We start from the raw sequence: 13,725 nt of genomic DNA, 5'->3' as shown, positions 1-13,725 counted from the left end.
ATCCCTGAGTGTGGCTTCAGCTCCATGGGCCCCTTTCCCTTCCAGGCCTACCTCGATCTCGGAGCCAGACGTGCCTGCCAGAGCTGCTGCGTTTCCTGGGTCAGAACGTGCACGCCAGGAAGAACAAGAACGTCGACATCCTCTGGCAGGCTGCCGAGGTACTTGCTGTAGTGAGGGGAAGGGGCAGTAATAAAAATAATGGTAATGCCAGCAACAGGAACAAATCAAAATCTCGGCCAGGAGTGGAGGGAACAGGTCTCTCCACATGGACCAGCACTGAGTGTGTTCCCCACGCAGGGAGATGCGGGAGGGCTCTTTCTCTAGGCTACCTTCAACCTGTAAAGCTTTGCACAGGACCTCCCCCCTGGGGGGGGGTGCTTATTTCATAACCAGGCCAACAACAGTGTCCCCTCCAGAGGCCTGTGAGGCTGACACCAACTAGAACTCACTACCCGCTGTAGCATTAGTAGATCCGGAGGGGCCGCATGTTTACACTGGATTTCTTGTCCACGGCTGTTGGGATCTTCTACTTGAGATACTGCCATGAATTTGCGAAGTTCCAAGTCCCCGCTCTGAGCCCAGGTGGCAGAGCAGCTCCATAGCTAGTCACTCAAAAACCCTGACGAGGGGACCTGGCCACAGTGGGACCCACGCACAGAGGGTGAATGTTATCAGTCAGGCCTGACCCTCGTTTCATGCATGGGGAGACCTGCCAGTGTCCCGAAGTGGCTGATGTCCCCCAGAGACTGGAGCCTGGAGCTGCAGCCTGTCCTCCTGGGCAGAGACGCCCCTCTGGCCTCCCTACTGCAGCTTCCAGAACCTCAGGTAACTCTGGATCCATCCTCTCCTAATGTAGCTCTCTTTGACTTCTCATTTGTAGTGGTGGCTTATGCTGCATGTCTGGCTTGTGCCTTCTCTGGCTTGTGGGACTCAGCAAGTACAGCACGTCCACCCTTCATCAGTTGTTTTACAGATTTGGATTAATTCCCCCTTAGGAGAGGCTGCTTAGGATCTTTTTTTTTTTTTTTTTTCCTTCAATTTTTGTCTGTTCTCACAAGAAGCCCATCCTTGCGCTGATCCGGTGATCTTGGCTGAACTTGTTTGGGTCTTTGCTATTTTGTCCTCTAGACACAGTGCTTAGGACAACCCAGTGTCCCCTGCCAAGTGGTCCCCCTGGTGGAGGCCAGGGGTCTCAACTTGCCTGGGAAGCAGCTGTGGTGCTGTCTGCAGGGCAGCCTGCAGCGTCGGGGTTTTCTGAGGACAGCAGGTCCCGGAGCCCAGTGGCCTCTGGCACCAGGGTTGTCTCTCGGGGCACAGGCCCTACCTGAAGCTCTTGCCTGCCAGGTGCTTTGAAAGTCACAGCATTCTGTATTTCAGGAAGGTGACACGGTGCACAGGTGGCACACGGGTATGTGACAGGATGCACATCACCCAAGTGAGCTGGTGCATGTGGACGATTTCACATCTCGGGGACTCAGGGCAGCTCTCTGGAGTCAAACTCATGACCATTGCTTCCCTGAGAAGCATGAATATTTATGCAAAATGGAATAAGTAAAAATTAGAAATAATCTTGACATCTGCTCAGATCTGGTCATGCTGCCAAATAGGCTGCCACAGACTTACCCCCAAAAAGTCTTTTGTTCTAGGGCTTTCTGGAGTGGGGATGGTATAGCTAGGCTTGTCAAACCTCATGGTGCAGAGGAAATGCTCCCAGGTGTCCTTCCTCTGGGAGAGCAGGTGCCCCAAGGTAGCCTTTTCGAGGGGTGGGGGGGGGGAGCTGCCTCTCCAAGCGAGTCCCTGCCTGATCCTGTACCATGGCCCCGGGGCCAACTGGCACATTGCCTGTGGGTAGGAGGTACAGGGAAATGGGCCTGCTGAGCAGTTCCCACCAGTGGGAATGAGGAGAGAGGAGACCAGTGGGTCAGTGCTGTGCCATCCAGAAAGGCCTAGAGACCTGGTTGGGGGCTGGGCATCCTGGGAGCGGCCTGACCTCCCCGAGCTGGTCTGTGCTGCTCTCCTTCCCCAGGGAGCCTGCAGCACAGGGCTGGTCCTGGCAGAGCTTAGAGGGGGCAGTTGGTCAGGTCTGTGATTGGAGGGCAGCAGAGGCCCCCGAGAGGCAGGCCCAGGGCAGAGGTCCATTTCCACCACCTGCTGCGCAGGGCCTCCTGTCTAAGCCCCACCCTTGTTCCCATTGGCAGATCTGTCGCCGCCTTAATGGGGTCCGGTTCACCAGCTGCAAGAGCGCCAAGGACCGCACGGCCATGTCGGTGACGCTGGAGCAGTGCCTGATACTGCAGCACGAGCACGGCATGGCCCCACAGGTCTTCACCCAGGCCCTGGAGTGCATGCGCAGGTGAGTCCCAGCCGCTGCCACCTCCGTGCTCAGCCCCTGAGTCCGCGGGCCCCGCCTGGTTTGACTTTGAAACATTCCCTCTCGGCTGCAAAGTCAAACTGCTGGCACTGTCACGTGCAGACAGTGGTCTCTTGTCAGTTTTGTCAAGTGGGGGAAGTGAGCTAGTGGGGTCTCAGAACAGAACCGCACTGAAACAGGAGCCTGAGCCAGGCGAGGTGGCGGGAAGAGAGGTGGCCACATGGCTGCCGCTTGGCGCCCGGTGTCTCAGCCACACACCTCGTTGTGGGGGCCATTCAGGGCCCAAGCCTTCAGCCGGTGCCTGCTGTTCCCATCGCGCATAGATCTCTTTCCAAACTTGAGGGGAGACGCGTGTGCAGGCTGCGCAGTTTGCTTTCCTGAGCTGAGTGTCCAGTGGGTGTTCCCAGCAGCAGCCCGTCCCCGTCCCTGTGTGTGGCCACCTCGCCCTAATGATGTTCTGATTCCGAGGCAGCAGGTGTGTGTGCAGATCGAAACCTGGGATTAAAACTCTGTCCGCTGTTGAGCGCTGCCTTGTTTCCAGCCCCGCTGGGGAGCACCTCACCTCACATACCAAAGAAAGGATAAGAAACCCGCTTCCCTGTCCTCTTCAGTGTAGCCACCAATGCTGTTCAAGTCTCGTTTCCAAGTCACTTCTACTGAATGTTCTGTATCATTTGTCCTCTCACCAAATTCTTCAAAGCGTCCAATTCTCTTATCCTTTCTGTATGTTTCTGTCGTTTGACCTTCTCACGATTGTGCACAAAGCAATGCCCTAGCTCCTGCCTCTTGACCGTAGCATATGTAAAAACAGAACCATTTTGTCCTGTTTTGTCTTTCCAAGTTCATTCAGACCTCATGACCTCAGGGCCGCCTATTTGCACCCTTTGAGCAAGTTCTCATCCTCCCTGCCTTAGCCTAAGGGAGACGGCGGGGGCTGGGCGGCCCTGGCGCCGTGGGGGTAGCAGGGTCTATGCCCTGTTCGCTGCGAGGCGGGGGTGGAACACAAACCCCTGAGAAATGTTCCCCCGCAGGCACGGGACAAATGGAGGGGCGCACCTGGGGTTGTCAGAGCAGATGTTAGGTCCCCTCAGTAGACCAGGCCCCCAAGTCAGGTGTGCAGTTGATACCCCTCCATCTAGGCTCCAGTCTTGGCTTCTTGAACACAGTGTGTTCACAGCCCACAAGGTGGTCGTTGAGGAGGAATGGGGCTCACACTCTTGACACACGTGCTTTCAGAGATGGGTTCACACGTACACACGTGAGTGTGAATTGCTTAATCCCCACGGCGGTTAGCCAGCCCCTGAGTAACACACCAAACAGAACACATGCACAGACAGCTGCAGTTACACATGTAACTCTCCGTGTTGTTTTAGCCTGCTGTCCTTGCTTAGCTGCCTTGTGAGCAGCTCTGTCAGGGTAATAAAGGAGGCCTTAGCATCTTTAGCACACTGTACTTCATCCGGTTTGCTGTCACTGGCTATCGAGGCTGTGCTGGATGTGTCAGCCCAGCAAACAGGGTGCAGTCGTATGTACCCTTGGGTCTTCTGCCTGCCTCTGCCCTGGTGCTTCCTCAGGTTAAACAGGCACACCTTGGTAAGGCTTTTAACACAAGGCGATAGGCTGTTCCCATCCCGGTTACTCATCTGCCCCCAGGGGGGCCATTCCTGTCACTGCTCTGAGCACTCCCAAGCCTGGAAAGCCAGCTTGTCTTCCCTTACAGCCGAGGGACCAGAGTCCGTTCCCCTGACCTTCCTCCGCTTCTCTAAGACCCCCCACCTGCCTCCAGTTAAGGATGTCTTTTTAAAGTTTATGCTTTCCTGAATTTTCTAAAATCTCTACACTGAACATGTGTTACCTTAATCCTCTTTTAGGAAGTTATTAAAAACACAAAGAAGGTCCCATTTCCCTCTGCTGCCCCCAGGATCCTGGTAGCTCCAGCCCCCCAACCTCGCAGCTCGCAGGCCCTGGCCACGTGCTTTTGTTTTCATGTGACACTGTTCCCCTGACATCTCTGTTTCCTGGGGTATCCCATGTGGGTTTGACGTGTCAGTTCATAGGCTGCAAGCCTGAGGTGGCTGGGCTGGGAGCTGGTGTTTCTGGCTGCAGTGAGGCCAGGACCCGTGGTTCAGCCCAGGGCCCTGAGGAGGCGGCAGCGGATGTGGCCCTTGAGGGGAGGGCGTTATGGTTCTCATGCTTTCTAGCTTGGAGAGTAGAGCTTGCAGGCAGTAGCCATGGCTGGGTGGAGGAAGGGGACTGGGGTAGGGGCAGAGCTGACACTCAGGCTGTCCTTGTCCTAGAGGCCCCGGGGTGAGCAGTAGCCAGTGCTGTGCTAGCATTTTGACAACCAGCTCTCTCTCAAAAACAAAAAAACTCTCTGATCTGTCATGTTTGCCAACCAACTTCTGTGGCATAAAATGAATATCCCGCCCCACCCCGAGCCTGTTACAGGCTGACATGTGCCATGATGGACTGGAGTGGGGAAGTGATGTGGACGCTTGGCTCCAGCCATCTGAGCCGATCCCAGTGCAGTGTTTGTGGCCCCTTCAGCCCCACTCCAGGGGCTGACACCCAGAGTGACCCCTGGGACTGCCCTGGCCAGGAACATGATAGCCAGTGTGCACAGCAGGAGATGTGTCATGTTCCCAGGGCGTCCGTGTTCCTCTGGGGCCCTTACTTCAGTACATTTCTCATGTCTCACCAAAGGGAAACACACCCCAAATTTCCAGTGAACTGGGCTGGATTCCCCTCTTGGAAGTGGAACAGGGGGAGTAGCCCACACCCTGCTGCTGCTCAGCCTAAAGGCCAAGGTCAGTCTGGGGAGGGCTCTGCCTCTGGCCGATACCTGAGTCAGGAGGCTGCTTTGGTGAAAAGAGGTCACACCCCCGGCTGCTTGGGCATCTGTGAGAAGGTCAAACCCCCGATGGTTCTTCATGTTCAGCCAGCTTTTCGGAGTCCACGTGTGGGCGCATGGGCGCATGGCGGGGCAGCATGGCGTCGCTTGGCAGTCAAGAGCGAACATGGAAAACCATTTAGTCAGCCTACACGTGTTTGTTTTCAGTAGACTACAGTATTTTTTTCTTATTTTCACTTCTCTTTCTCTCCTCTTTTCTTGTAACTGTGCTCGTTTTGTTTCCCTTCCACACCCTTTTCCACACACCATCTTTTCTTTCTGTTGTGGCTTCATTCCTTTTTTTTTTTTTTTTTGAAATCGTATTTTTTTGTTCTCCTCTTTTTTTCCATACTTTTGATAAAATCCATTGCATGTGTCTTTTTTTTTCCCCCTTTATTTTCTTTCCTGTTTTCTTTTCCTCTCTCCCACCCTTCTTCCTTTTCACAGCATTGGAACACGGGAGGTAGTCACCCAGAAGAACTTGAGCGGCCTGGTGCCCATCCGAGACTTAAGGCTAGACCCCAGCCTCCTCTGTTCCATCCCTTTACTGGCTCTGAGCCCCAATCTACTGATTGTGTGGCTCTTTCTGAGCATAGCATACCTGGTGGCCAAATTGCGTTGCAAATGAGTATCATTATGAAAATTAATAAAGTCACAAGAAAAACAAAAGTGCCAGAACATGTCCAGCCACCGAGTACCTAACTGGACAGAAGGAATGTGTCAGAGCATGGTCTGCCACGAGATATTTCATGCCTTACAGTTTGACATTTTGTTGTTCTGAACTGTAAATACCTGCCAGATTATCTCACCAAGAGGACGTGTTCGTTTAAATTCTGTCGAGTTTTCAGTGCTTGTACCATGTTCTTACAGAGCCCTGTTACTGCGTTGTTTAGCTGGCCTAGAATTACTTGTACCAAATCTCTTACCTTCTGATGTGAAACTATTTATTACCTGTATATCTCATGTGCCCTGTTTCCTAGAGAAAGGAAATCTGTCTGAAAAGAATTTGTATATTTGATACTATCCTTTAAATGTACTGCTAACCTTTCCTTTCCTTTGGAAGAGAAATGAAAAGGATAGATGGCTTTTCTAACTGGCTCATCTAGATAAACCTATTTAATAGGACATGTACTTTCTGCTTTCATTTCAAAGCGTAGTCCCTGAAATTACAGTAGCAAACAGTTTGCAGAATCATTACATTTCCTTGCTTATGTTATTATTTCCAAGTTGAGATGACACAAAGCTGTGACTACAGTAGCTCACTGTACCAAATCAGGCACAAAAAATAACATACTGCATGTGACTTTAAAACTCCTCTTTTAAATCTCTAAGGTTCATTACACTGATCCAGGAACTAATGGATTAAAGTTATATACATTTATTTTTTTTGAAATAGCACTTTTCATTAAAAAACAAACACACCTCTCTTACAAATCAAATGTGGTTAATAATAACAACAAAAAGAGTATATCAAAATTTCCCCCAAAAATGCGGCCTAACTTTTGGGGCAGTCGTGCCTGATGGAGCTGTGAGAGAGAAAAGGTTGCTTTGGGTTCTGCTCTTATCACCCTGCATTTAACATAGCCGGGTCTAAAACGGGGGCACCTGTAAACCTGGCATCCCGTGGGGAAGGAGGCCAAGGCGCGGCCTCTCAGAGCAGCAGCAAAAGCTGGGAAACCCCACGGATCCTGTACGGAAAAGGGAGGCGGCTTGTGTTCCTATTCACATCTCCTTGTGCTTCTGTTATGGAAGTGGATTTTCCTTCCCCAGTCTAGAAACACTGGAGTGAATTTAGAGAAGCATGTCTTTTCCAGAAACTTGACGCCCAAGCATGCGCCCAAACCCAGTCCACTGCAAAATCTGGCCTCTCCATTCTCACCCCCAGGCTCGAAGAACTTCCTCTGGGGTTTCTCTGGTTTGGCCTCAGATCTGAGTCTGGGTTCTGAAAGTCGTAGGAGCAGTTAGCAGGCTTTAAATTCTGAGATAGAAGGTGGTCCTCCTCACAGCCCTTGTCCTGGGCACCCTGGGCACTGCAGGAGCCTCTGGCAGGTGTCACCTGAAGCCGAGGCCCCTTCTCCTCACAAGTGCAGTGTGGTCACTGTCTTTTCTTGAATAAGTCAGGTGGAAGCCCTGCTCTCGGCCATCCTTCAGGGGGAGACTCACCAAATGCCATGTAATAGGTGGTGGCAGGTTGTAGCCACATGGCAGTAGTCAGAGGTGAGGTCCCATCCTGCCTGTGACTCTTGGAGAACTGTGTCCACCATTGTCCTTGTCTACCTGGAGGTGTACACACTGACTCTCTGAGACGTCCTTGTACTGGAAGGAGGGCAAGCAGGGTCCACCGTTCGTGTTCTACAGCTCCCAGCCCTGCTCTGGGTCAAGCCCTCCATCTGCCCTTTCGAGGAGGCGGGAGGAGAAACTCCCCGGCTCCATGCCCACCTCCAGGCAGGCAGAGAGCATGTGCAGATGAGGGGGGCCCTTCTGACCACACGCCCTCCTCTTTCTGGGCCTACCTCCCAGCACAGGGGCCGTGGCCAGCTAGACAAGCCCTGCCCAGGGGCCCCACATGGCCTTCTCCTTCCCACCCCGGCCGCAGCTGCCCAGGTGTCAGCAGGGTTTCCTGCCCCTCACAGGTGTGGCTCCTAAGATGGGAGAGAAATAGATGGAAGTAGAGAGGATAAGGTTCTGGGTTTTTCTCTTCAGGGTCAAAAGACGGTATAGTCTCACTCTGCAATCACAAGGCCAGGTAGAGAGACACTGGGAGATCTGCCGAGGCTGTGTGTGGGGTGGTTCTTGTCTGAGAAAGGCAGCTCGGCATGCTTGCCCTTTGAGCTGAGTTTTAATGTCACTAAGGCCTTAGGAAATCAAGCTAAGTATGCATTTGAAATCTTTTTTGCTTTAGTAAGAAACAGGCAGTATAAAACAAAGATGGGGAGATGATTCAAGAAAGGGGAGCCATGGATACCTGGTGAGGGTTTTCAGGTTTCTTCTAAGCTAATACTAGTACCGAGACGTCCTAGTTCAGGGTCACTAAGGCATTGCTGTGTCCAGGAGTTCTACAGAGGAAGATCCCTACCAGAAAGAGGAAATCAAAGGTGTCATTTGGGGTTTCAGTTCTAATTTTTTATTTCAAAAAAAAAGATGTCCTTGAAATAATTTATCTATATTAAAAATCATATAGCTTTAGAATAATTAAATCCCTCTTTCTCAAATCTATCCAAGACCTTCTCAGGGTTCATTATGGTGACTCCTAAAAATTATGCAGCCAGCGTGTGATGGGTGGAGCTGTTCTACCTTAGGGTGGAGCTGGTCTCTGTGGCAGGAAATGCCAGGTCCCCCAGCCCAGCCTCTCTTCTGTCCACACCCGAGTCCCACGCACCAAGCCAGAGCTTGTTCAGACATGGGGTGATAAGAGCCAGCATGCACGCAGCCTCATTATTAGATCCTGTAAATTCAAACCAAATTCAGACTTTGGAAAGAAAGTAAGCACAATTTGGTTTTAAAAAACTGAAACAAAAGTGTATAACTTCATGTATAGTTTATTCAGCCAGCTAAACCAGTAATTAGCCTCTTTAACATGTAAATAAAAAAATAATGTTGAAGTTCACAAGTTATTCTTCTTTGTTCTTCAAAGCAGTTGAACACTCACTAGTGTGAGAGGTGGTTTTTGAGACGTGTGTATGTTTCTTTGTAAGTGGAGAAGCCATATCTGAAATAGTCCTGTACTGTAAGAGCTTCCAAAGATTAAGAAGAACCTCTATAGCTTCTGCTCTAAATGGAGTATTTTTTCCTGATTATTGGATGTTAAACCAACGTGATCTTTCCTCACCCGAGGGGCTCCCTGCTCACGTGGCCTAGGTGTTCTGCTTAGATGACACACCTCTAGCTGAGGGCTTTGAGGCTCTGGTGACAGGAACGCATATCTGTGTTATGAAATTACTTAATAACAAGCAGGTGGCTACTTTTCTAAAATATTGGAGTTTATCTTTTGAATAAAATGACTGTCTTACCAAAAATATTTTACATGTTCTTGATAATGAGATTGTCATTTTCACTTTAAAAGGCTTGAGCAATTGCCGCTGATATTTTTTTAAAGTGCATGACAGAATGGTCTTCATACTACTTGGAATATTTTTTCTAATCACTGTTTCTTGGTAACTGCAAATTTTACATCTCATAAAGGGAATTTTTATACTAAATTTAAGAACTAGTTGATTTAATTGCTAGTCTTAGAATAAAACTATACAGTTACACTATGCTAAAGGAAATCATTTCTATTTAAAATTGCTTTTGCCTGTTGATTTGATGTCTACCAAGAACATTTCCCAGAGAGCTCGTCAGATGCTCCCATTTGGGAATGTGAGGTCTGCCTGATGGCTTATCCTCCTGTTCAGCATTTGCTTTCCACACGGGGTTGCCATGACAACCCTCGGTCAATGCAGCAGGGAAGATGCTGGTAGCAGGTTCTCTAGGGAAGGGTACCTGTGGGCTCTCACTGGCTCGGTGGTCTCTTTGTGCTAGGTGACTGCAGTGAGGGTGGCTCACTTGGAGAAGGTGACTTTGGCGGGGTCTCCCCTTCATGACGCTGGGAACCATGCAGCCGTCACACAGGCCCACGGGATTGCCCTGCACCCAAGACAGCTGTCTCCTGGGTGGAGACAGCAAGTTAGAGCCGCCTTCTGAGCCAGATGGTTTAGCTACATGTTGAAGTCTGCAAGGAAAATCAGCATTTTGAATTTGAGATGGTAACAGCTGTTGCTGATATAGAAGAATGTAGGTTTTTAAAGGTTTTGTTTGTAAGAGTAGCACTTTTTCCAATGAATTTGCTATGTGACAGAACCTTTGAAGCACTAGTTAAGGTAGACCCCACCAATAACCTGACATGAAATACATGAAATCATGAACTTAAAAAGTCGCCCTCCACCTCTACCCAGTACTGCTTTTCACAAGCATGTGTCCATCTCTGTGCTTCTTAATTGCTCGTTCAGAAACCCTCCATCTTACATGTGTATTGTTGTAAATGAGTCTGGCACCCATTTAAATTAATCAACTTTTTTTTTAATGCTATGAAAATAACCAGTTCATTTCATCTGAGTTTAAGTCTTTTCTTTTTTCCTTTTTTACTGCTGTCATTTCTTGTGCTTGTTTTCTCCCCAGTGAGGGTTGTCGAAGAGAAAATACAATGAAGAATGTTGGAAGTCGCAAATATGCATTTAATTCCCTGCAGCTGAAGGCTTTCCCCAAGCATTACAGGCCTCCTGAAGGGACTTACGGAAAAGTTGAAACATGAACACACGGTTTCCTCTCATTAGCTGTCACGTAATAAATGTGGGTACCCTCTAGTGTCATATATGAATTCTTCAAGAAGATCTGAAGGATTGGTTTTTATTTTTGTTTTTCTAACTATTTCACTCAAGAGTCTATGGAGCATGTTTTTGGTGTTGGAATCCATAGCAGGTAATGTTGGGCTTGATAGTGTGAACAGTAACAACTGCCCATTTGACTAGCCTTCAGCCGTAACCACGTGGATTACCAGTAGTTACCTATATAAATCAAACTAGGTACTTCTGAAATGCTAGAAGACTTTTTAAAATGCCCACTTAGGCAGCTGCTCACCTAACTTATTTTTCTACCAAGTAACTCAAAATTGAGCATTGATTTACAGTCTACTTTTTAAAAATCTCAGTGTAAAACAGGAACTGATAGTTGAAGTGATTGGATCCTGGGCAGACCACTGAATGTGTTAAATGTTAACGGAGGTTCTGGGGACAGAAGCTCGCTGTGCCTTACGCAGCGAGGCAGGTGCTTCTGATGCAGTAGCCTGTCTGTGGTGCGCAGGTGAAACCAGGACTTGAGGTGAAGGCTGCTAAGTCAGCCTGAGCCAGGGCTTTATCAGAAGGCACACCTGCAGAGCCGCCCACACAGTGGGGGCCACTTGGTCCCTTACAAGCTAGGGAACGGGTGTCTGCTTGAGGACGCGAGGCCAGCTGTCTCCTGTTGCCCAACGCCTCATGTCTAGTCCCCCAGGCCCAGGGCACGCATCCCCTTCTCCTCCGGGTCTGGACCTCGCATGTGGCATGTCTGATGCCTCAGTCCACAGTGGGGATTTGGGGTATAGATAGTGGAAGCCTAAATATTTTCAGAATAGATGTCTTTGGTGGGTTTCCCAATGTTTCGTCCTCTAAGACAATACAATCATGTTTGAATGTCCGATGAAAGTGTCTTTTTAGGTTTGCAATAACTGTTATTCTACTCATTCTGTTATGTAAGATGGCTCTTGAGAAAGCTGAATCTCCTAAAATGAGATTTTGAAAAAGGGATTCATGGGCCATAAAACTTATGAATTGCATAGAAAATTATGTCTGGTCATCTATTATAAGATGATGATGAGTCTTATCTGCACATGGCAGAGTTTTTTTTTCTCTGTTTATGTTTTATCAATTGTTTTATCATTATTATGTTTATATGTTATTTAAAAGGCTGTAAAAGAAATACACATGGCACCTCTTCATGATCCCAATCCTCATGATTTGTGAACCGGTAGGAAGTTCCTCTGTCTGGAATTCTAATGCGGCTCTTGGGGCTCCTCTAGAAATGCCACTTGGAAACATGTAACAAACTTGGGAGCTGATGCACAGGCAGGACCACCCCTGGGCAGAGAAAGAGAGGGCAGCAGGTTAAGGGTGGGACTGGATGACCTTCCAGATCCTTCCTCAGAAATCAGTGCGTAGATGGAGCCTGCCCTCTCCTGAGACCCCACTGGGGGTGTGAGCTGGTGTGGAGGGCGCATCAGTGAGGCCCGGCTGGCGCTTGCGGGCCCCTGCACAGCAGTTGTCGTCCACCAGACCGCAGCGCAGGTGGCAGCAGCTGGTGTCAGATTGCCCTTTTGTGTCTGTCCCTGTGCAAAGACAGTTTCCACTATGGCCGATTCAGTCTCTCACCTCTCCACCGGTTCAGCTAATTTGTAAGTTTCCACTACCTATGTATTTCCATCTTTACTCATTTTAACATCACTACCTTTAAAAATACCCTTGTATTTTTAACTAAATGTTACCCATACAGCTTTCAGAGTTTTTTGTTTTCTTTTTTCTTTTGGCCTGAACAGCATTAAATATCTGCATTTATCAAAAGGGAATATAGCAAATGTTGAATCATCAGTTTTGCATGTGGCTCCTTTATGTGAATTATGTTCCTAATTTTGGCTTCGTATTATGGATCATCAGAAAAGTCGAAGGCTTGGCTAATCACGTAGAGAATGTTCAGGTTCCAGTATTTCACCGGCCATTACTCCTGGGCTCTTGTGTGAGTCTCAGGGCACCACCACACACTCACCGAGCTTGCTGAGCAGGCCACATTGCCCCATTTTGGTGGCCACAGACCCTCAGCTCACGTGGGAGCTTTGAGTTTTCAGTTGCAGGAGGAGGGCACTTTGACAGGTTCCCATAAAACAAAGGTTCCATCCAGTGTTGCTTATGAGGCCCCCATTTAAAAAGAACCATGGAGACACATGGACAACTCGGATGCGATGTGGATTCTGTCAAAGCGCCTGCAGCACAGTTGCCTTTGGTTTCCTTTAAAAATGTACAAATATTGTATAATACAGTTTTATTCCTCCACAGTTGTATTTGCCAAGCTTAGTGCAGTAAGGTCCTTTTATTTATTTGTTTGGGGCAGTATTAATATAAATAAACAGATAGTTACTGTTTTATATATTCTTAGGTCATTCAAAGCCATGTATGCTGTAAATGTGCTAGTCTTTAGAATGACAAATAATAAACAACTGACAAGAACATTAAACCTGGTCTGCCTGCTTCATTCTGTTACTCTAGGAGAGCTGGTTCTCTGGCTGGCATATGGCTGGACCATCACTGATGGACACTGCACTGAGCGCTTGGTTCTTATAAACATGAGAAATTCATTTTATAACCTTGTTTACACTTAGCTGGAAGTGGAGGGCACTGGAGTGTGGGAGTCAGCTTCAGACAGATCCAGATCCCAGTCCTGTTCTGCTTCTCCCCGGCTGGTGACCAAGCAAGTTGCTTGCCCTGGCGGAGGCTCCACGTGCTAAGTGTGGACACGGCAGTCCCTTCTTCACGAGGCAGTGGTGAGCGGACTGGTGTGAGGCGTCCCCAGGCAGTAGCCGGTGCTCCTGCCTTCCCAGTCTGTGAGCGTGGACGCATGTCTCTGCGGGTGGTGTGGCCATCGTGCATGCTCACTGAAATGTCACTCCAGTGATGGTCTGATCGCAATGCTGCATCTTGTGCTAGGCGCACGTGCCCAGGGATCTCCCATGGATAAATTCCTAGCAGTAGAAATGTACAACTAAAGGATAATTAAAATGTTTTGAAATGTGTGAACTTTTAATTACCAGAGTACTTCCAGAAAGGTAAGCTACCACCCAGAGCACCTGCCTTTCCCTTTATGCTCAGACCTGTTGAAGGTGCCTTGTTCCACTTTTATTCTT

At 48.9% G+C, this 13,725-nt stretch overlaps 1 protein-coding gene across 40 annotated transcripts in view; it reads left to right on the top strand.

The window, feature by feature from the left end:
* Positions 1 to 13,058, top strand: part of INPP4A (inositol polyphosphate-4-phosphatase type I A) — a 123,410-nt gene extending 110,352 nt beyond the window's left edge. For 21 of the 40 annotated variants that reach the window (XM_085015392.1, XM_085015387.1, XM_085015375.1 and 18 more), the window contains 3 exons: positions 46 to 158; positions 2,199 to 2,353; positions 10,419 to 13,058. In XM_085015392.1, coding sequence (XP_084871518.1) covers positions 46 to 158; positions 2,199 to 2,353; positions 10,419 to 10,551 — 401 coding nt within the window. In that variant the 3' untranslated portion in view covers positions 10,552 to 13,058. 40 annotated transcript variants of the gene reach the window in all.
* Positions 13,059 to 13,725: the final 667 nt, after the last annotated feature.

Source organism: Sus scrofa, chromosome 3 (genome assembly GCF_054392235.1).
Source record: "Sus scrofa isolate SSC_HxYL_T2T_F1_AM1 chromosome 3, Sscrofa_HxYL_maternal_Yorkshire_Landrace_v2.0, whole genome shotgun sequence".
In the NCBI taxonomy this organism is placed as follows: Eukaryota; Metazoa; Chordata; class Mammalia; order Artiodactyla; family Suidae; genus Sus; species Sus scrofa.
The sequence above is the reverse complement of the archived record's forward strand: the minus strand, read 5'-3'. Positions and strand labels throughout refer to the sequence as shown.